Source organism: Sinocyclocheilus grahami, unplaced genomic scaffold (assembly GCF_001515645.1).
Source record: "Sinocyclocheilus grahami isolate Dianchi unplaced genomic scaffold, SAMN03320097.WGS_v1.1 scaffold177.1, whole genome shotgun sequence".
In the NCBI taxonomy this organism is placed as follows: domain Eukaryota; kingdom Metazoa; phylum Chordata; class Actinopteri; order Cypriniformes; family Cyprinidae; genus Sinocyclocheilus; species Sinocyclocheilus grahami.
This window is the reverse complement of record NW_015505356.1, coordinates 775,722-796,894: the sequence shown is the minus strand read 5'-3', so window position 1 is coordinate 796,894 and position 21,173 is coordinate 775,722. Positions and strand designations below refer to the sequence as shown.

The 21,173-nt window shown below is 37.5% G+C and overlaps 2 protein-coding genes across 2 annotated transcripts; one reads left to right on the top strand and one right to left on the bottom strand.

Annotated features, from left to right (window-relative positions):
• Nucleotides 1–7,045, top strand: clcnk (chloride channel K). The gene is made up of 17 exons (XM_016283842.1): nt 1–165; nt 282–413; nt 616–744; nt 1,889–2,028; nt 2,134–2,211; nt 2,347–2,422; nt 2,550–2,675; nt 2,915–2,999; nt 3,133–3,234; nt 3,834–3,918; nt 4,015–4,179; nt 4,316–4,385; nt 4,947–5,051; nt 5,177–5,393; nt 5,546–5,679; nt 5,938–6,008; nt 7,034–7,045. Exons 1-17 carry the CDS (start codon nt 9–11, stop codon nt 7,043–7,045), a joined length of 1,884 nt encoding a protein of 627 aa, XP_016139328.1. The 5' UTR covers nt 1–8.
• A 1,706-nt stretch (nt 7,046–8,751) lies between these two features.
• On the bottom strand, nt 8,752–16,700 carry LOC107593947 (protein FAM131C-like). The gene is made up of 6 exons (XM_016283848.1): nt 16,418–16,700; nt 14,029–14,099; nt 13,703–13,793; nt 11,995–12,228; nt 10,635–10,733; nt 8,752–9,444 (listed from the first exon to the last, which is right to left on the bottom strand). Exons 1-6 carry the CDS (start codon nt 16,446–16,448, stop codon nt 9,179–9,181), a joined length of 792 nt encoding a protein of 263 aa, XP_016139334.1. The 5' UTR covers nt 16,449–16,700; the 3' UTR covers nt 8,752–9,178.
• Nucleotides 16,701–21,173: the final 4,473 nt, after the last annotated feature.

Genomic DNA, 21,173 nt, shown 5'->3' with positions numbered 1-21,173 from the left:
TTTAGACAATGGATGAGAGTTGTGTAAATGTAAAGCGTCTTGAAGAAGATGAAGAACAGTGCATAGATGAAGATAAGACAGACCGAGATAAGGCGGAAGAAAAGCTAATTAGCTCTAATGAGCGTTCAAGGAAACCGTGGCAACAATTGCGGTCACGAATCAGAGGTGAGGTGGATCATTTCCCCCATCATCGATGATCTCACTCTTATCAATCCTCAATGCAGTAAAGTCAAAAATATAATAATCACTAACTGTAATTTATGCTCTTTACATTTGGACAGAGTGTGTACTGTATGTGAAGAAGGTTCTGGTGTATTTTGCTAGCATGGAGTGGTACTGTTATGCCCTGTTAGGCATCATCACCGCTCTAATGAGCTTCTTCATGGATATGACTGTAGCCAAGCTGCTGAATGGTGAGCGGTTCCACCATGTCACTCAAAAAATGTTTAGTACAAAATTTACATAAAGATGCAGGTGGGTCGGTTAACTGTTTGAACAATAAAGCATTCTAGCAGCTGAGTAGGGCAAGGTCTTTCAAAAAGAGACCTGACCTTAGACGCTCTTGCATTTATCATGCATTGTTAAACCTCAGCCCATGTCCTTCTCTCTCATTAGCTCACCAATGGCTGTATGGATGTCTGAAGGGTCACCACCTGCTGCAGTTCCTCTGCTGGACGCTTTATCCAGCCTGCCTGTGTGCTCTGTCCACCAGCTTCGCCCACAGCATCTGCCCATTCTCTGCAGGTCAGCTACACACGCATCTGTACACAGTAAAAAAATTAGGTATTTTTCTGATTTAATTTAAGTATATTCACTGAATTTAAAAGTTAAATTGCAGTTAGGCCTACCTAAAATTAGCCATCACTGCATAAATGGCTTATATTTAGACAATTTATTTTTAATTGTTTAATCTATAATTAAAATATTATGTGCCTTAAACAATCAACAAACTGTTTTTAAAAAATCAGTTTAGGCCTATTTGAAATAAAAAAGGCATTAAAGGGATAGTTCACCCAAAAATAGCTTACGTTCAGGGGGAAAGCGCGCGCATGAACATAATCTGCGTAATTGGAAGATGGTAACTCGGGGGAGAAGAATTGTTGAATAAAGACTTTTTTTTCTCTTTGCGCTCAAAAAAGTATTCTTGTAGCTTCGCAAAATTGAAGTTGAGCCACTGATGTCACATGGACTGTTTTACCGATGTCCTCACTACGTTTCTGGACCTGGGAACATTACAGTTGTGTTGCTGTCTATGGAGGGTCAGAGAGCTCTCCGATTTCATCAAAAATATCTTAATTTGTGTTCCGGAGCTGAACGAAGGTCTTACGGGTTTGGAACGACATGGGGGTGAGTAATAAATGACCGAATTTTCATTTTGGGGTGAACTATGCCTTTAACTCTCTTTTTGACTTAAAATCTGAGAATATTGTAACAATAGCTGGAATGAGATGCATTTTTGGTATTCCTGAAAGTTATGAATAGTTTTATGAATAGAATTAGTATCCAAAAACAAAAAAATTATAAATATCTAAAATATATATATTATGTAGCAACACACACACACACCTATACTGGACTAACCTAATTTCTACATGTGAATATGTGATTTCTACCACAGTGTTTTAGACCAGTTCTTTTTTAACCAAACAGTAAGCAATTATTTTCAAATATACAAATATATAATTTAAATATAATCCAAATGGCTCAACAAAAAAAACAGTTCTAAATGGGCATGATGCCTCTGCTGCCAAAGCTTTATTAACAGCAACAAAGACGGTTGCTTTATGTTGATGTTATTAAACACAGACACGTTTAATCATAAATATCGAGTATTTCTTGTGAAGGGCTGTCTGGTGCATTTGGAGATAATTGACTCTTGACCCCTCAGGCTCTGGTGTTCCCGAGGCGAGGGCTATTCTCTTAGGGATGGACATGCCAGATTACCTGTCCCTCTCCAATCTGTTCGCTAAACTGTTTGGCCTCATATGCACACTAGCTTCAGGCAGCACAGTGTTTCTCGGCAAAGTGGTAAGAACCTTAGAATCTTATATGCAAATGAGGATGTGGAGCTTATGGATAAATGGACGTTCTGAATATATTGACCTTTTGCAATACAACTTATCATCTCAATAGGGTCCATTTGTCCATTTATCTATCATGGTGGGTGCGTTTATGAGTCGCCTGCATGTTTCCTGCCGTGGCGGAAAGCAGGTAGCTGAACAGCACTGCAATACATGAACCACGCAGCCCACTTTCATTTTGCTTTATGAGAACCAGATGGAAATTGTATAGAAGGCTACTTATGCTAATGACTCTTGTGGCTCAGTTTATTCATTCGTATTTCAGAGAGCAGCTAAAGGAGAAATGCTGGTTGTGGCATCAGCGGTGGGCGTTGCGAGCTGTTTTGGGGCTCCAGTCAGCGGTGAGTTGACGTCACTATAGTCTGTGATATCCTTTAGTACTAAAAAAAAATACAAAATCATTATTGTATCTCATCAGTCTGTCAGTTGACCTTTCCCTGTAGATTTATCTCTGTTTCATTGTCATAGGTGTTCTGTTCAGTATAGAAGTGATGGGGACTCACTATTCAGTCAGAGATTATTGTCCCTGCTTCTTTGCAGCGGCTTGCGGCGCAATCACCTTCAGACTGCTTTCTGTCTGTAGTAGAGATCAAGGTGAGAGGTTTACACTACCTACAGCGTCCCCTAATGGATGCTACTGGTGTCTTCATAGTAATCTCATCGACCACAGTGCTCCACGGCCATCAGATAGTCTTATGGGATGCTATGAATTTGATTTAGATATGATTGAACTGAAAGTATCACACCACATTTATGTAATCTGGTTTCATTTAAGAGCCAGAAAAGGATATATGAAAGATCTGATTCAACATGTTTATGATCTATGCCCACAGAAACCATTCAGGCCCTGTTTAAAACCAGCTTTTCTTCTGATCTGCCCTACCAGCCTTTTGAAATATTTATTTTCGCTCTGCTTGGGTAAGTTCTCATATTGGTGATGGATAGTCATAAGTTACATACTGCTTACTCATCTGTTACCTCAGGGTTTGGAATATATTATTATTATTCATGAAGCAGTAATTGTTCTTATTATATGTTTTCTCTGATTCAGGCTGTTCTGCAGTATTCTCAGCTGTATTTATTTATTCTGTCATCGCTGGGCTCTGCGATTCATCAAAACAAACAAACCCATCAGCAGATTTTTGGCAACAGAGTGAGAAAGATTTATTCCCACAGACATATTGTACAGTTTGATAGAATTTTCTTTGTCTCTGTCTAAACGTGCGACACCACTAGTGAAATGCTTCTATTTTGCCAATTTTTCTCTAGTTTAATAGAATTCCATTCAGAATAACAATGTGAATGAAAAGTTTAGCTTTAAATATTTACATGTCTTCATTCATAAAATATTTTATTTCCAGGTTTAAATTAGATTTTTAATCCTATGGTCTCAGATTTATGGACGCCACTGTATGGTGACAGCAGATGTGTGTCCCTTTCTTTCTTTGTCTCTGTCTAAACGTGCGACACCACTAGTGAAATGCTTCTATTTTGCAAATTTTTCTCTAGTTTAATAGAATTCCATTCAGAATAACAATGTGAATGAAAAGTTTAGCTTTAAATATTTACATGTCTTCATTCATAAAATATTTTATTTCCAGGTTTAAATTTGATTTTTAATCCTATGGTCTCAGATTTATGGACGCCACTGTATGGTGACAGCAGATGTGTGTCTTTTGATTGGATGCCTGGAGATATTTGTTGTGATCTAACCCAGAGCTGCCTCTTGATTGTATTTGTAATCTTATCCAGAAAGTCGCTTTATTCAGCCATAGTGGCATTTCTCCTCGCCTGCTTTACGTTTTATCACTCGGCAGGATATTTCATAGCTGCTGAGGTGAGGATAGGCCTATTTCTAGAATATTATATCAAACTTATGTGCACACAGTTCATGCTTTGTATTTACTTTAAATTTCTCTTTGTTTTCTAATAGCTCACAATGAAGCAGCTACTTACTTCACTGTTAGATGGCACGTCCTGGTACACCGTTTCCCAGAATGCCTCTGTCCTGTCTGAACCTCAGAAAACATTCTGGCAGGCATGGAACCCACCTGGCAGAAGTTACTTCCAAACACTAGGATTTTTCATTGCTGCAAAGGTGAAATAAAATGGGTAATAAATATAAAGTAGCAATTAAGTAAAAATAATTATCATTGTGCTCATAAATGGCTTGTTCAAGAATTTAAAAAAGTTCTCATAAGCTGATTTCATGATTTCTAACATCTCTCTGTAAGGTTGGGCTATTGGTTGTGGCTTGTACTTTGCCTTTACCTGCTGGCTATTTCATGCCAGTATTTGTTTACGGTAGGTAATTAGGTCATCACACCATGGGATTTACATCATACAAATATTACATACATAATAAAGTTGACCTTGACCTTGACCTTGATCATACTATACGCAAACAAACAAATATATAATAGTTATTAAAATGCAAGAAAACGGTATAATTAAAATATTGAAACAAATAGAATAAAAATAAACCATAGTCATTATTATCATTATTATAAAAATAAATCTATAGTAAATAAAATGACACAATACTAAAACAAATAAATAATATTTGAATATTTGAAAAATTAAATTTTTGAAAATAAAAATTTGAAAATGTATGTACAAAAATATAATAATAATAACATATAATAATTAAAATATTGAAACAAATTGAAATAAAATAATGTAACAAATAAATGAAATAAAATATTTTACTACTTAATTGTAGTTGGCATCATGTAGTTATAATAGTTTATAATGTATTAGTTTAAATCATAGTTTCTCGTTGTTTAAACCATGCTGTTTTCAGTGAATCTAGTGGGCCAAAAGATGTTTGAAAAACCCCATTGAAACAGCATTTGTCTGTTTTAGGTGCTGCGGTGGGGCGTTTGGTTGGCGAGGGCTCGGCCTATTTGCTCTCAGATGGAATCTCATCAGCAAAGATTTTGATAAACCCGGGCGGCTACGCTTTAGCAGGTAAACAAACTTGTTATCCTGTCAACTTTCTGACGGGGTATTATCAACACTGCAGGCTCACAGAGACGATAAGGCCTGTCTAAATGTATTGATGGGGCCATATTTTGCTGTGTGTGTGTGTGCAGGAGCAGCTGCCTTCTCTGGGGCTGTGACACACACACTCTCTCCTGCCCTATTGGCTCTGGAAATGACTGGCCAGTGCTCTCATGCCGTACCCGCTCTGGTTGCTACGCTGGTATCCAATGCGGTGGCTCGTGCAAAGCACCGTCCATCTTTCTACGATGGCATATCTCTTATTAAACAGCTCCCGCACTTGCCATCTCTCATCCGCGCTTGTCCAAAGTGAGTAAACACTCTGCTCATCTGCCTTCAGGCTCCACCGCTAAATTGCATTTTTCTTGCATTTCTGTCTGCAAATCAAAATTCTGAGGGGAGACATCAAGGCAGAGATGGCTGGATAGTAAATTGTTTTCATCATGAATGCTCTCCCACAGGCTGGCCAATGTTCAGATCAAGCAGTTTGTGATCCCAGCAGGAGTTGTGCTGGAAAGGACAGAGACACTGGCAAGTTTGCAGCACATCCTAAACGACAGTGCAGACGGCCAATTTCCTGTAGTGGACTCTCACGGTGAGTCTAACGAATATCACCAGCTCAATGACACAATCGCACCACTTTGACTTTAATAGCACCTTGGTGCTTGACAGAAGAGAGTGAAAGCCAATGAAATGTGTGCCGATAAGGGCTAAAGGCCAAATGATTACGCGCTGATGAGTAGAAATACTCAAGACTGCACTGTTGAAATAATGTTTCAATACAGTACAATAATGGTACTATTGAATGAAACGAGACAGTCTGAGGCTCTGGCTTTTTTCTCTCGTCTCCCAGACTCCCCTATTCTCCTAGGTACAATCAACAAATCACAGCTGCGGGAGCGTCTGCATCAGCATAGAAATGAGGTAATTGAACCCATAACGTGCCGAGTCATAACAAGAACTGTGCAAAGTTACTGAAAGAATAATGAAAGAATAATTAAAGTATGTAAATTCAGAGGCTAGTTTCTCAGTTGGGGCTTCTTTTTTTTTTTTAAGGGTCACAGACAAGGAAAAAAATCTATTTTCAGTTCACACAAAGTGATTTTGCATTCCACTGTGGAGCTTTTTAATCGGTTCTTCCTATGTAAACACACGCTTTGTATGTAAGCATGACCATTGTGTAGAGTTACACTGATTTTTAGTGTCTCGCACATGAGTGCCATGTTTTTCTGATGACCCCATGCTTCACCTGTGTTTTTTTTTTGATGGCAAAGGAAGTCTGATGCATGGACAATTAGCTCAGACATCAGATATCACACACCCAGGACAGGCATCGATTTGTGCTTACCATTTTGATAATCATTTCATCTGCTGGTGATTTTACTTAGATGAATATGTGGATAATTATTCATAGTGAAATAATAAAGAAATCTTATGAAATGAAGCAGCAACTTAATAGTTCCTCTAATGTAAAATATTTAATTTAATCTAATGTTTAGAACAAAAAATAGCAAAACCACCAACAGAACATTTTGCTGTAAACATCTGTTTATGACAACATTGTACAGAAGGTTAATTTTATGATACACTGATCTACCTTAAATCTCCCTATTTTTTTAAAATGCAGATTTATAGGACTAATGAAAATGTAATTTATGATTTTCAGTTTTCGTCATGGTGATTAAATCAACAGTTATTCCTTAACCATCAAATAAGTGAAAAGCAAACATCAAAGCAAACTTCTTTTATTATTTATTTTTCACAAATTGTGCTTCTCCACCAATTTTTAATATAGTGAAATATATATTCTCGAAAAGTTATACACTTTAGGTCCTGTCGTACCCTACTGCTGTCATGCTGTATGGATGGATCCGATAAAACGGACCCTGTATAATACGATGTACATGTCTAGAGTTTGAAATGAGATATCTGTTTGTAACCTCATGCAGCTTGCTTTATGAGCCTCACGCTGGGAGAAAAGAACAGAACAAAGGCTTCAGTAATAAATTACCTTTGTTTGATTTCTCAACCATCCCAATTCTGCTCTTTTCTCTGAATTTCGTTCATTATTCCTTGTGCTTTTTTTCACAGAAAAGGTTTTATAAGAATTCATTTAAATTCAGTGTATTGTTCCTTAATATATTGTGTTGAAATTGAATTCGTTACAACCACAATTTAAATTCTGCTCACCGCCCCAGAGCCTCTATCAACACAATTAAATCCTACTTCAAACCCTCCCCTGGAGCACCAAACCAGCGACACACATTATCTGACACCGCACACGAGGATCACACTGTGTAAACTTCTATTAAAAGACCCTGGAGCATGATAACACTTGACCATTCCACCTCCCAACACCCTCCTCTCTCGCCTCTTCTGCTTCTGTATTTACCATAATCCCCTCCGCCACTGATTCCCCTCTTCTGCCTCATCCCTCACTATCTCTCTCTTTCCATCACCTTTCTTTGTCAATGGAGTGTGAATAGGACTAATTACAGAGAAAAGGCAGACGATTGTTATTCCAGCTCTCACTCTTTTGTCTCCGACACTTGCAAGAATTTTCTTGTTAGCAAGCGATTTCTGCAGCAATAGATCTTTTAAAGATTAAATCATTTCTAATAATTTTCACATACAAAGGACTGCACAATATGGTTGACACAATATGGAGGCAAGTCACTCAAAGGTATCTTAGGTAATACTTTTTTCAATTACTACATATGTGATTTATAAATCTGTGGCAATTGTGACCATACCCCCTATAAAAACAAAAAAACAAAACCAAAGTTGAAGTGTGTATTTTTTTTTCTTTTGAAGTGTGTAATATTACTAAAAGTTTATATTAATGCTAATAATATTAATATTAACAGTAATATTAATAAATCCATGAATTGCTACAAGTAAGCCATTTATAGTTATAGATTTCATTTCATAATCCACGTAATATGAATATAATTAATATTATTTAATATTAATAATAATTTACTTTTTTTTCTCAATAAGTAAGCCATATGTAGTTTGAGTTAATGTTAAGATAATATTAATAAATCAATTAATCGCTGCAAGTCTATATGTCTCGTAATCCATCTTCATAATATGAATATTATTAATATTGATTAATATTAAGAATATTTTTACTATAAGTAAGCCATTTGTAGATCAATTTCATCTGTGAGCATTCAAACCAGTGACACTGGCTTGACCAATTGCGTGAGTTTGTGGTGGGGCTTTCTTTTTTTCCCCAACCAATAGCAGATGGTTAGAGTGTTTAGAAAATGTATTTGAAAACAGTTAATATTTTGCCGTTCTGTTTGGTGAGGCTATTAAAATGACACACTTCATCTTTGAGGATACATGTAGTCATTTGCTGTGTTGACGTTTTATACTCAAAATCTCCATGGAAACATTTAGCAATATGAAAAAACGTTCATGAAAAAATTTCCACCAAAATAAGGTGAAATCTCCACCTCACTGTCCCAAGTAATGACTGCAGCTTTGCCCAAAGGCATAAGTCACTTTCACTCTCCAGAGTCTTCACAAAAAGATCCTATTCAACCCTGTAGCCCCATTGAGCTGTTCTTAGTGGAAATGCAGAAGGAAAAATGTCTGTGAAGATGAAAGCGCGTTATATTTTGGCTTTCTTCTTCAGTCTATAGTACTAATAGGCCTCCGCTTCTTTGTGAAAGGCTACTGCAAATATCTACAAACACTCAGTTAAAGGTGAAAGGGCATGATGGTCTTGATCACCCCTCTGTTAATGTATAATTTTAGATTAATGTGCATTCATGTGCGATGACCTACTTCTAGACGTAATTGGTCTGACCCTGTTAACATAAAGTCCAATCTCCATCATCATTACCGCAAACAGAGATGCTTTAATTTGCAAAAAGGCAACGTGATATGGAAATAACATGTCCATGTGTACAATGATCCCTGTGTTCATTGCTTGTCAAAGAGGCTCAGCTGTGGCTATTACATACTTTAACAGTAAAGCGATAACCCCAGACGTAACCTCATCCGCATCTCTCCCACATCAGTGAACACAAAGAACAGACGAAAACCTTTTCCCTTTTTCATTCCACTGTGCCATCAACATTTCAGTTATAAAAAACCTCATCCTCTGACAGGGAGATGTTGTCTGCGTGTCGTACGGACCCTTCCAAAGGCGAGATCCTCTGCTCCTGCGGCGGATGCTGTGTGTCCAGTGGAGAATGAGAATGACTGGGGGAATGAGACTGAGGAGGATGAGAAGGTGCCAGGGAGCTGGTGTCATCAGCTTCCATGTGCATTCTGTACAGGTGCCGAGGAACACCCAAACTCTCTCCATCCAACAGGAACTGAGAAAGATAGGGGCCCTCGGGGTCTGTGAAGACATCATCATCATCATGAGAGTAGAAATTAAAAAGACCTCAAACACACATATTCTCTAGAATGAAAATTATAGCGTAAATGAATAAGCCCATTAAATCCAAACTCAATATTGCGGTCTGATCTGCTCGATCCATGAACCCTCGTGTCCCAGACACATTCAGACATTTCTGTTTTGCAGTCCTTTATTCGTGTGCAAGACTCATCAGTACCGGGGTAAAATGTTTTGGGTTTTTTTGCACCTGGCTAAACAGGCCATTTGTCATTATACTGTGCTTATTATTGCACAAGGGTTATCATCCCCTCATAATGAAATAAAAGTATTTTTTAAACAAGCTGGAACAGCGTGACATGAACCAGATGGTCAGAATGACCTCCCTAAGTACTATGCTACTTTTATTCAATAGATGTATAAATAAAATATATATGGGAAAGTAAGTTGTGAGATCTTTCCCTGGCAAAAATGGTTCTTTATAGTGAAAAAAGGTTCTTTAGTTCTTTACGCTAAGAAATATGGTTCTTTTTACTGCTGACTAAAAGGTTCTTTGAGGTGAGAAAGATAGGGGCCCTCGGGGTCTGTGAAAACATCATCATCATCACGAGAGTAGAAATTAAAAAGACCTCAAACACACATATTCTCAAGAATGAAAATTATAGCGTAAATGAATAAGCCCATTAAATCCAAACTCAATATTGCGGTCTGATCTGCTCGATCCATGAACCCTCGTGTCCCAGACACATTCAGACATTTCTGTTTTGCAGTCCTTTATTCGTGTGCAAGACTCATCAGTACCGGGGTAAAAAGTTTTGGGGTTTTTTGCACCTGGCTAAACAGACCATTTGTCATTATACTGTGCTTATTATTGCACAAGGGTTATCATCCCCTCATAATGAAATAAAAGTATTTTTTAAACAAGCTGGAACAGCGTGACATGAACCAGATGGTCAGAATGACCTCCCTAAGTACTATGCTACTTTTATTCAATAGATGTATAAATAAAATATATATGGGAAAGTAAGTTGTGAGATCTTTCCCTGGCAAAAATGGTTCTTTATAGTGAAAAAAGGTTCTTTAGTTCTTTACGCTAAGAAATATGGTTCTTTTTACTGCTGACTAAAAGGTTCTTTGAGGAACCAAAATGGTCACATCTCTTGGGAATTGCAATTTTGAGTTTGGGGCAATACCTTGTAACGGAATTGTACAGGATGTGGCTATATTTTCAGCATCGTGTGTGGACCAGGCATTCATCGCTGCCTCAGCCAGAGCAAACTGCTCCGCCACACCTGTGAGAGGAAAAAAAAGATAAAAGGTCACAGATTGCGTAAGAAATATGGACTTATATCTACTCTGTTTTTCTCACTCATGTCCTATGAATAAGCATTTAACATTTAAACGAATATTCATGGAAATTACCATGACCAAAGTGGTATTTCACACCTTTCTGTCTGTTCACCTAAAAATTTTCTGAAAATGTACTCGCCCTCAGGCCATCCAAGATGTAGATGAGTTTGTTTCGTCATCAGAACAGATCTGTAGAAGTTTACCATTACATCACTTGCTCACCAGTGGATCCTCTGCAGTGAATGGGTGCCGTCAGAATTAGTGTGCCAAATAGCTGATAAAACCTCACAATAATCCAAGTGATCAACATGACTTCAGTCCATCATTTAATGTCCTGTGAAGGGAAAAGCTGCATATTTAGAAACAAATCTATCATTAAGGCGTTTTAACTTTAAACTGTCGCTTCTGTCCAAAATACCAGTCCGTAATCCATAATAAAGCTTCCTCCATTGAAAAAGTCCATCCTCTGTTGTCCTCCCACATTAAAATTCACTGACTTATTTAGAACTGTTTTAGACTGTATTCACTAGTAACCAGTGCCTATTTCTCTCCTGATTAAGATGAGACAACTTTTTCATTCGAGAAAGCAATATTATGGATAGAGGACTCGTATTTTGGCTGGAAGCAACATCTTAAGGGTGAATTTTTTTATTCCAAAATGCAGCTTTTTCACTTCTCATGATGTTAATTGGTGGACTGGAGTCATACTTGTGGATTATTGTGATGTTTTTATCAGCTGTTTGAACTTTCATTCTGACGGCACCCATTCACTGCAGAGGATCCATTGGTGTGCAAGTGATGTAATGCTGAATTTCTCTAAATCTGTTCCCATGAAAAAGCAAACTCATCTACAGATCGGATGGCCTGTCAATCATGCACCATTGACACTGTCATATTGTGCATGATGTAATCAACATCTGGTATGTCTACATTGGTTGCTACAGTACTGATTTGAGCGTCAACACGTCAACACGTCAACATGAGACATACAAGAGGAGTTATCAGTGTGGAAACAATGAATGGAAAATTCCTGCCTTCCTGTTCTTGTCCATCATACCATTTTGCCGCAGCACTGAACTTGTGAGGTTCATTAGACATCACAATCAAAGTATTACTGTATTTCTACTTATTATGCAGGGCTAAGGTTTAGTGATTAGCTTAAACCTGGGTAGTTAAATGTTAAATATATAAATGCTGTCTCACCCGCAGCAAATCGTGCTTCTTTGATTTCATCAGTGAGGTGGGAGTAGAGTTGCTCGTCCTCCTGCAGTGTGGCTCCCACACCTCCCCATCCTCCACCATCTCTCGTCCAGCCACACAAGCCCCCTCCAGACGTCGCTTCCCCTCCCCAACTCTTCCACTCAATCAAGTGGGCGACTCGGCCCTGGGCCATCGCAGTGGGCTTAGTGATGTGGTCTTTAACAGTGGCCAGCAGTCCTGAGGAGATCGGAGGGATTAGCATGGGCGCAAATCAAATGAAATAAAAGAAATGAAAAGAAGGAAGGAGGTGAAGAGGTGATGCTAAAGAGGGGGGAAAAGTGACGTAGAGTTTACTCTCTCCAAAGTCATTGAAAACTGAACAGTCTTTTAGGATTAGTGTCTGTAAGCAGGGACCAGAAGACATTTTCAGTGGGTACTACACTTTGGGGCCCCATGGCATTTATTTCAAAGAATTAGAGTCACAAATACCATGTTTTGAGAAATATTAGCTATGTGAAATGAAAAGTTATGTAACATCTTAGCATGAAAAGTTAAACTGTATCTTTCACCTTAAAATGGTAATTTTGGCCTGCAACACCTCAGAGTTCTTGACATTTACAATTGTGTTCAACAATTAAAACCATAAAACAATGTCATAATTTTGATTTAATTTTCATTTTGTTGTAGTTATATACACACACATATAAAATGGGTACTTTATTTTGCTTGTATATGCTATTTTGACCGTGGACGTGCATTTCATGAAACTAAGGACCATGATTTCAGCTAAAAATCGTATTTATTGTTCTGCTGAAAAAAAAAAGTAATCTACATTTTAGATGGCCTGAAGGTGAGTAAATTCACAGCAAATTTTCATTTTTCATTTTTTCATTAGAATTACAAACCAACATTTGGTCTCAAACTGTATTGCCCTTACTGGGTGATATAGGGTTAATTTTCCATCCCGTTATCCATTCTGTTAGCATGTTTATTTATTTGTTTAATGTTTATTGTAATATTTTAATATTTATTGTAAATTACAAAACTATAAATACATTTTAACTATATTTAAACATGTCCCAACTTTTGGTAAACAAACTAAATAAATGTGTACTTTTTGTGCCCAATGCATTAGTGGAAAGGAACATTTCTACATTGGCAAAGTGGGCGCCTAATTATCGTGCAAGTCCTTACAACCCTATTACTGGAAGTAGCAATAATTTGCATTCCCCATGACATGTGTTTTATAAATGAATCTTTCTAATAGCATTTTCCCCCAAAGCAGTTCATTTCTAGCATTTCTTTCAGTTGATCAAGATTTGTGTGTTTTTTTTTGCCTCATTATACATATTCATCAGCTGGTGACTGCATTTATAATTAGACTGAAATGATCAAAATGTTCTTTGGAAAAGCTTAAAAACCCATAACACATTATTAGTCTTTGTAATTAACTTTCTGAAAAGAGTGGGCCTGGAGAAGTCAAGCAAAAAAAAAGAAAGAAAGAAAACAGGCAGAAAAGAAAACAGGTGGCTAAAGAGGCACTAGAGAAGGAGAGAGAGAGATTGTTCATAAATGAGAGATATGCAGGCAGATAACATTTGCCAGATTCTGTATAAGTCGACTGCTCTTCTGATTCAGACGAATGATTCTGAACGATAGCAAAAACAACATACAGTGTGACAGTGCCTAACATGCGCTCTTTGCTCCTCACCCAGCAGGGAAGACGTTGCCAGTTCTCCAATGTCATACCCACTGTTGCTCCTTTTATCTGACATGCTGCCATTGTTGGACTGATGGTTACCCTGAATAACATGACAAGACAGGAAACACAAGACAGCCCAACATACCAAATAAAACCTTGTGAATCACAGGTGCTAATTACATCTAACAAGACACTTTTACCTGAACTTACACATTCAGAGTGCGAAAGCACTCCCATGTATCATTGAAATGTATACATTTTCATATACTGAATTCTGAATGATAGGTTAATAAACTTGCATCTGTCTCCCACTGATTTTACGTGATGAAACACACCTTAAAGATGGGCTGTCCCTCAGCATACGAGGGAAGCTCTTCCATGGGGTGCTGCTGGCCACTTTGCAGCTCTAGAGAGACAAAATATGTTCCTGGTAATTGCATGCAACTGTTTATTTTATATGTTTGTCAATGACAGATAACAGTGTGTGTGTGCATGAAGCAGAGTGCATTGAGTTTGTTCTGAAGTGGATGGACGGGACTCACTCTTGTTGCTCTCATGTTTCCATAGCAACAAGAGATTGTCTTGAAAACACCACCCTGGGGATCCCCAATGTTCAAGAGCACATTTTTAGTCACCGGCCGCATCTCATTGAGGTTAGACCTCAAAGAGGACAGCTAATCTCAGGCCTGTGGAGCTTTAGGTTCCCGCCAGCATGTTATTTGCTAACAAGTATCAACTGACAATGCATGACCTTTACAATGTCACACGTTGTGCGTGTTTCCCCCTCTACAACCCACCTCCCATTCATCACCGTGAAACTCCATCCATCTCACATATGCATTATACATCAGCTTTGACCCTGGCATTTTGCGCTTCATGCTCCGCCTTAGCTACGGAGCACAGGACCTACTAACCCCCACAGGGCTCAGACAAACAAACACTACTCTCCGCTCTCTGGGATTTACAAATCATCCACTTCACCGGTGCAATTTCCTTGGAGGACACCTTGAGGATGAAATGTCACCTCTTACCTTAGACTCCATTTGTAAATACTGTGACACTACATCTCTGTACCAAGATTGATCTGTCTCGCTGGCTTACAATTAATAATACCCTTGTCTTATTCAGATGGGATGATACAAATGAGAACAGAATAATTTCCCTCTGGTGCTCAGAGGAAACTTCTCAGAATTAGCTGTGCTATTCCAGCATTAACAACTGCTTCTGTTTGGCCTGTGAATTTTGCGTCAAATAACTTAAATAAATCCCTCAGTGTTGGAAGACATGAAAGAGATAATGCACACAGATGCTCACAAAATCGATATATACGTGGACATGAAATATTGATTTGAAAAGTATTTTAGTCATTATGCAAGCGATGATGAACGGCAATTATCGCAAAATAAACCTGTTTAATAGTTAGTACACACCTACTCAACAAATAAATAAATATGTGGACAAAATATTGATAAGAAAATTATGTTATAATATTTATAGTCATTATGTAGGTGATACTATACAGCCATTATCGCAAAACAAACTGGACAGAGTTTAATATACTTAACACAGACAGGCCTCCTCACCAAAAAATATAGGTGTGTCCCAATTGCTGTACTTATGCACTATTCTATGATGTTTTGTAGTATGAATAGTGTGTGTTCACACTGAAAATTCCAAAAAGAAAAAGTACACTTTAATTACCCGGATGATGCACTTAACCGAAAAAACAAAATGTGGAATGTTGGACACTTCGTGCACTCAACTATTGCAGCTTTAATTACATAGTGGAGGGGGAGGGGGAGGGGCTATCAGACTCGGATTATGAATGACAAAATAACCTTATATAATTGATACACTACACGGTTGAGTTCATAGTGCATAAGTACAGAGAGTTTAAGTGCATATTGTACAGTGTGTCATTTGGGATGCAGCTACTGAAAGCAAAATAAATAAACCCTGACAAAGCTTAAACGTTTAATACACAGCTACTCACAAAATAAATAAATATGTGGACATTCAATATTGATTTGAGATTGATTTTATAACCTTACGTGTATAGTATTTTAAACATTTCACCAAGAAAAATAGTCAATAACAATGTACAAAACAAACAAACACAAAAATAATACAATAATACATATAAAAATTATATTATATGTATTATTAATTCAGTATATATATATTCATTCATTTAAATTACTTTCAATTTATATATATTTTGAATTAATGCCTTAACTCCCCAATTAAAAGGGAGGAGCCGACTGATATACAGCGTTGCATGGACGCCGGCGGTGAATATTAGGAAACATCAGACCGCTGGATGGCACGATTGACCAATCAGAATCAAGTATTCCAGAAAGCTGCGTAATTTTTAATTACAGTGCAGTATGCAAGCATCAGTATACAGTATTTTAGCAGCAGCACACTCTGCTGAGAAAATAAACAGTGCATCAGTATAAAAAAACTATAAAAATGACACACAATAAACAGTTTATTCATATAAACTGCACTTATTTCAGTCACTCACAACTGCATGTGCTCATTTTGCATTATATTTGAATAAGCTGTGATTTTTTTCACATTCATACATTATGTAAATGCTCAAGATAAGCAGACAGGTGGGTAAAGAGATAAGAGTGAAGACCGGACGGACCAACAGGTAGGCTGATGGACACAGGACAGACAGAGACAGACAAACTCAGATACAATCAGGAACAGACTGACCTTGGTGACCTTTGCAGAGGCAGGAGCCCATGTTCAACAGCTTAGCAGCTATCTGTTCACCATGCTGACTGAGAGTGGGGCGATGGGGAAAAATTAGCAACAGAGAGAAAGAGATGAGTGCGTGTTTGGAAAAAGGGGATCTGGAACAAGCAGAGAGAGCCAACTGGATGATAGAGGTGGAGAAAAGAGGAAACTAAAAATATTGATCCAGGAGGAGGAAAAAAGGGACCTGGTGTCCATCCGGTACAGTGAAGCACTGTTTCTCATGTGGGGATGGAAGTGAGGAGAGGGAAAGAGAGAGAAGTGGGGAAAACAGCACACAGACTGCATGCACTCAGTCCCTCCCTTCCTCTCCTCTCGTCTCCTCCGCCCTCTGCTCTCATTTTCTCTCTCAGACCCAACTTTCACACCATCTGCATTCTGAAATTACTACCTTTTATTAAAGTTACATTAGGGATGCACACACTGATATCAAAATTCTGGGCATTAGCATTAGGCCGACTATTATTTTTTATGTTATGGCTAATAACTGATAAATGTCTGATATTGAAATAAAATTATTTTGATAATAAAATAATATTTATAATAAAATATTGAAATAAAAACTAAAACCAGTTACTTTAAATGCTACACACAAATATAGGCATCAAAATATAATGCACAATGTGAAAAATTAATAATTATTTTGTGATTTGCTAAACATAAATTTTTTATTAAATTATTAGTGTTTTTAAAAATATATATATTTTAAATGAGTATAAATATAGGGGGCAATTAGCATGACTAAATGTCTAATATCAGCCAATAACCAATATTATACTGATATACCATTTAGACAGCAAAACATTGGCAAACAACCTACATTTTAATCAATTACACGTTCTCATTTGAACATGTTGCTATATCTGGGTAAACACATTTAGTTTTTTATGGCATGTGAATTATTGGTGCTTGGTGACAGACTTCCACACATTTATGAAATTAGACAATAAATAAGTAATTTATCAAAAAAACAACAACAACTAAATAATCAACATGTACAATTTACATAATTTAATATCTAATTATTAATGAATTAATTAGCATAATTAAATATCTAATATCAATAGGCAATATGTAAAAAATCTCTAATATCAGCCAAATGTGGTATTGATATATTGTGGGTATAGATATAAGATAGATTGATATACAGATAAAATGGAATTTAAAGGTGTGTTTATGATTAGATCTGTTCAGGTGAGGTTCTGCAAGGTAGCTGAAATTTCCAAAAAAGCAGAAAAGAATAAGAGGTTTCCGGAATGATTATAACTTTCTACTGCCCTCCAGTGTTACAAATGTAAAGTTGTATGAATGGTAGAAAATATAAATATTTATCTATTGATTTACTTATTTAAACCTCTATATGCAATTTACAGCAATGTATTAAAAATATTTATGTCATGTGATTTTTAGGGGGTCAGTGATTTACACTAGATCTTAAACAGATGGAGGATATAATCTTGCTCAAGGGCAGAAGAGTTCAGAGGAATGACTGAGAGTTATCTCAGCATGGATTTTCAAATACTTATGGTGCTGCTCTAATAACTAATTAATAATAATAATGTTATCTGAAAAGACTGAACAGTGGTGATCTGTAATGTACAAACTTATTCTTTTTATTTACAGCAGTTGAATCATTTTTACTCTTTGACATTTACATGTTTAATTCATGCAAGACAGATATCACTGTCAATAAATACAGAATTGAAATGTGCCTTTATGTGTGTGGCTCATTTAGACAGCAAAAACTGGCAAACAACAAACTACATTTGAATTGATTACCGATTCTCGTTTGAACATGTTGCTAAATCTGAGCAAACTAAAAAAAAAACATTTTGGATTGTATGGCACGTTAATCATTTACTTGAATTCACCCTAATTTATCAAAAGAAAAACTAAATAATCCACATAGTTTAATTTATATCCTATGCATTTGGCAAGCCATTTTAGCTTAAAATATTCCAAGCGTTACTCGTTGTAATTGCATTTTTACAAGTAACAATTCAATTAGAGAGCTCTACAATTAAATTCTTACTAGTAACAATGCCAATTAGAGAGCTCTCTAAATCTATTTTTACTAGTTATAATTACAATAAGAGAGCTCTCTAATTTAATTAGAGAGCTCTGCAATTGCATTCTTACTAGTAAGAACTGAATCTTACTAGTAACGACTATGATTATAGAGCTCTCTAATTCAGTTCTTACTAGTAACAGTTATGATTATAGAGCTCTCTAATTCAGTTCTTACTAGTAACAGTTATGATTATAGACCTCTCTAATTGGCATTGTTACTAGTAAGAATTTAATTGTAGAGCTCTCTAATTGAATTGTTACTAGTTAAAATGCAATTACGACTAAAACGGCTTGCCATATATGCAGGTTTTTACTGATATGATAAAGTTTTTGAAAGCATTTATTTAACGAAAACAAGGAGTGTGTGTTGGTAATTTCCGTGTACTGGTTCAGATATAATCATGAAAGGAAATGTCTCTTGGGTTTTATTTTTACACTCTCACTTTATTTTTTCCATGTCTCAGAGCTTGCAGTGACACATGTCTGAACTTGTGGCTTCAAAAAGAAATTCTTTTCACTCACTTTGTCTCCTGTAAACCTGTAATCCTGTAAGCAAACATTGTTCAAATTGTTTTTTACTGACATCACCTCAAGTCATGTTCTTGCACATGGGCAAGTCTGCTTTTTTTAGGCACTGTGAATAGTAGAGGGCCTCTAAGAAAGTAAAAATAGAATAAATCTTAGAATAAAAAACTTAATCTCTTGCTTACCTCAGTATAACATACATGAGTAAAACTACTTGTCTGCTGCTTTTGTAGTAGCTCAAAGCTAGAAGAAATGGTCATTTAGCTTGAGGAAAGTCTGACACCTTGTGGTAATCAAATGTACGCGCACTGTGCACATTTCATAAGGTTTTTCCACACAAAATAGTACTTGATCTAAGTGCATTTTGGTTTAAACATTTTTATGTGAAAATACTAAAGATTTACACTATTTGCACCATGTCAAAGGGGGTTCTTCTGTCCCTCTCTGAGGTTGCACGTGTCTCTGACTTCTGTGGGCACATACATTTCCATTCTGCATTTAAAGGGGTCATATGATGCTGCTAAAAAGAACAGTATTTTGTGTATTTGGTGTAATGAAATGTGTTTATGCGGTTTAAAGTTAAAAACACATTATTTTCCACATACTGTACATTATTGTTTCTCCTCTATGCCCCGCCTTTCTGAAACATGTGGATTTTTACAAAGCTCATCGGTCTGAAAAGCGAGGTGTGCTCTGATTGGCCAGCTATCCAGTGCGTTGTGATTGGCCAAATACCTCAAGTGTGACACGGAAGTGTTACGCCCCTCACATACTGTTGATGCCCTGTCCGGCCGGAGCGACGAGACAAAAACATTAAAACCCATTACAAACGAAGCATTTGTTGCATCCAGTGGGGACATAATTACTGATTATAATGACTAAGGGGCCATTCACATATCGCGTTTTTTGCGCGCTCAAGTTTGTTATTTCAAATGTAGACGCACGGCAGGCGCGCTCATTTTTTCCAGGCGCTTCGAGATAAAAACATTTCAACTTTTCAGAATGCCGCAAGTGCACCGCGGGTCATGTGACAAGAACCAACCAATCAGCTTCATCCTTTCCCGTAACAACATTGAAAGCTCAGCCAAGATGAAGGAACAGCTGATCATAGCTGTACAGGGATAGCCATTTTTAAATAAATTTAGTAGCAGAGCTACTGCAAGCGATTTTTAGTGTTGCAAATCCATTTAGCCTTTGCTGAAACTCCTGAGTCTTCATGGAGAGCGGAGGTCATGGTTGCTTAGCAACGGCAGACGCCTCTGGAGCACAAGCTCCCGAACGCTTTGGAAAAAAGCAGAAAGCGGCGCGCCTAGCGTTTTCTACGCGTTTTTAGGCGCGACATGTGAACGGCCCCTTATACTGTCTTTTTACACGTTGCGTTGCGTACATCAGTGGCAAATCCTTTAAATGAAAATTTACTTACAGACTGTGAGTCAGAACAGCCGGCATTGTAGTCTACTCTCCCAGGAAACATAAAATGTGCTGCACACATCTGAATATTTGGGTTGAAGTGTTCTGGAACAGTGTTGTAAATACAACTTAACCACTGATTTCTAGTCCTGTCCTCTTTTGGAAGACCAAACAAAGTAGTTTCACTTTCACAACGAAAAACACTGCGTCCTAGCGTGAGTGGAAGCCGTGGCTTAGCATGAGCTGAGGCCGGCCTAAATTGAGCTGAGGCAGTGGGTTGAGAACGGCGCGGCCGGCAGATTTGACAAAGGAGCAGCAACCACATGTGACGACCCCGGGCTGGACTCCGCTTCGTCCACAGTGAAAGCCGATCCGGCGATCCACAGCACTAAGTTGATGTATTCCCTCAGCAACCAGCACGGATCAGCTCCAGGCATGACAAAGCGGATATCATCCTCTTTTGGAAGACCAAATAAAGTAGTTTCGCTTTCACAACGAAGCACACAGCGTCTTCGCGGCAGTGGCAACAACAATACTACAGTGAGACTAAAAGTTACACCTTCTTTCTTTCTTATGCAAATCTTCCCACATAGTGAGGTAGATATGTGGGGGCGTGTTAGAACGAGCCGTTTTAGGTAGGCGTGGTCTACTCTTAACTTTTATAAAGAATATCTCTTTGGATTTGAGACTTTAGTCTTTGCAACTTTAC

Excerpts from the sequence above, each read along its gene's own strand:
- clcnk (XM_016283842.1), top strand. The coding sequence starts at position 9 with ATGGATGAGAGTTGTGTAAATGTAAAGCGTCTTGAAGAAGATGAAGAA. Across the intron at positions 2,029-2,133 it reads CAGTGTTTCTCGGCAAAGTG|GGTCCATTTGTCCATTTATC; the intron begins GTAAGAACCTTA and ends TCATCTCAATAG. Across the intron at positions 5,052-5,176 it reads GGGCGGCTACGCTTTAGCAG|GAGCAGCTGCCTTCTCTGGG; the intron begins GTAAACAAACTT and ends GTGTGTGTGCAG.
- LOC107593947 (XM_016283848.1), bottom strand. The coding sequence starts at position 16,448 with ATGGGCTCCTGCCTCTGCAAAGGTCACCAAG. Across the intron at positions 13,794-14,028 it reads AGGGACAGCCCATCTTTAAG|GGTAACCATCAGTCCAACAA; the intron begins GTGTGTTTCATC and ends CATGTTATTCAG. Across the intron at positions 12,229-13,702 it reads GGCAACGTCTTCCCTGCTGG|GACTGCTGGCCACTGTTAAA; the intron begins GTGAGGAGCAAA and ends CGATCTCCTCAG.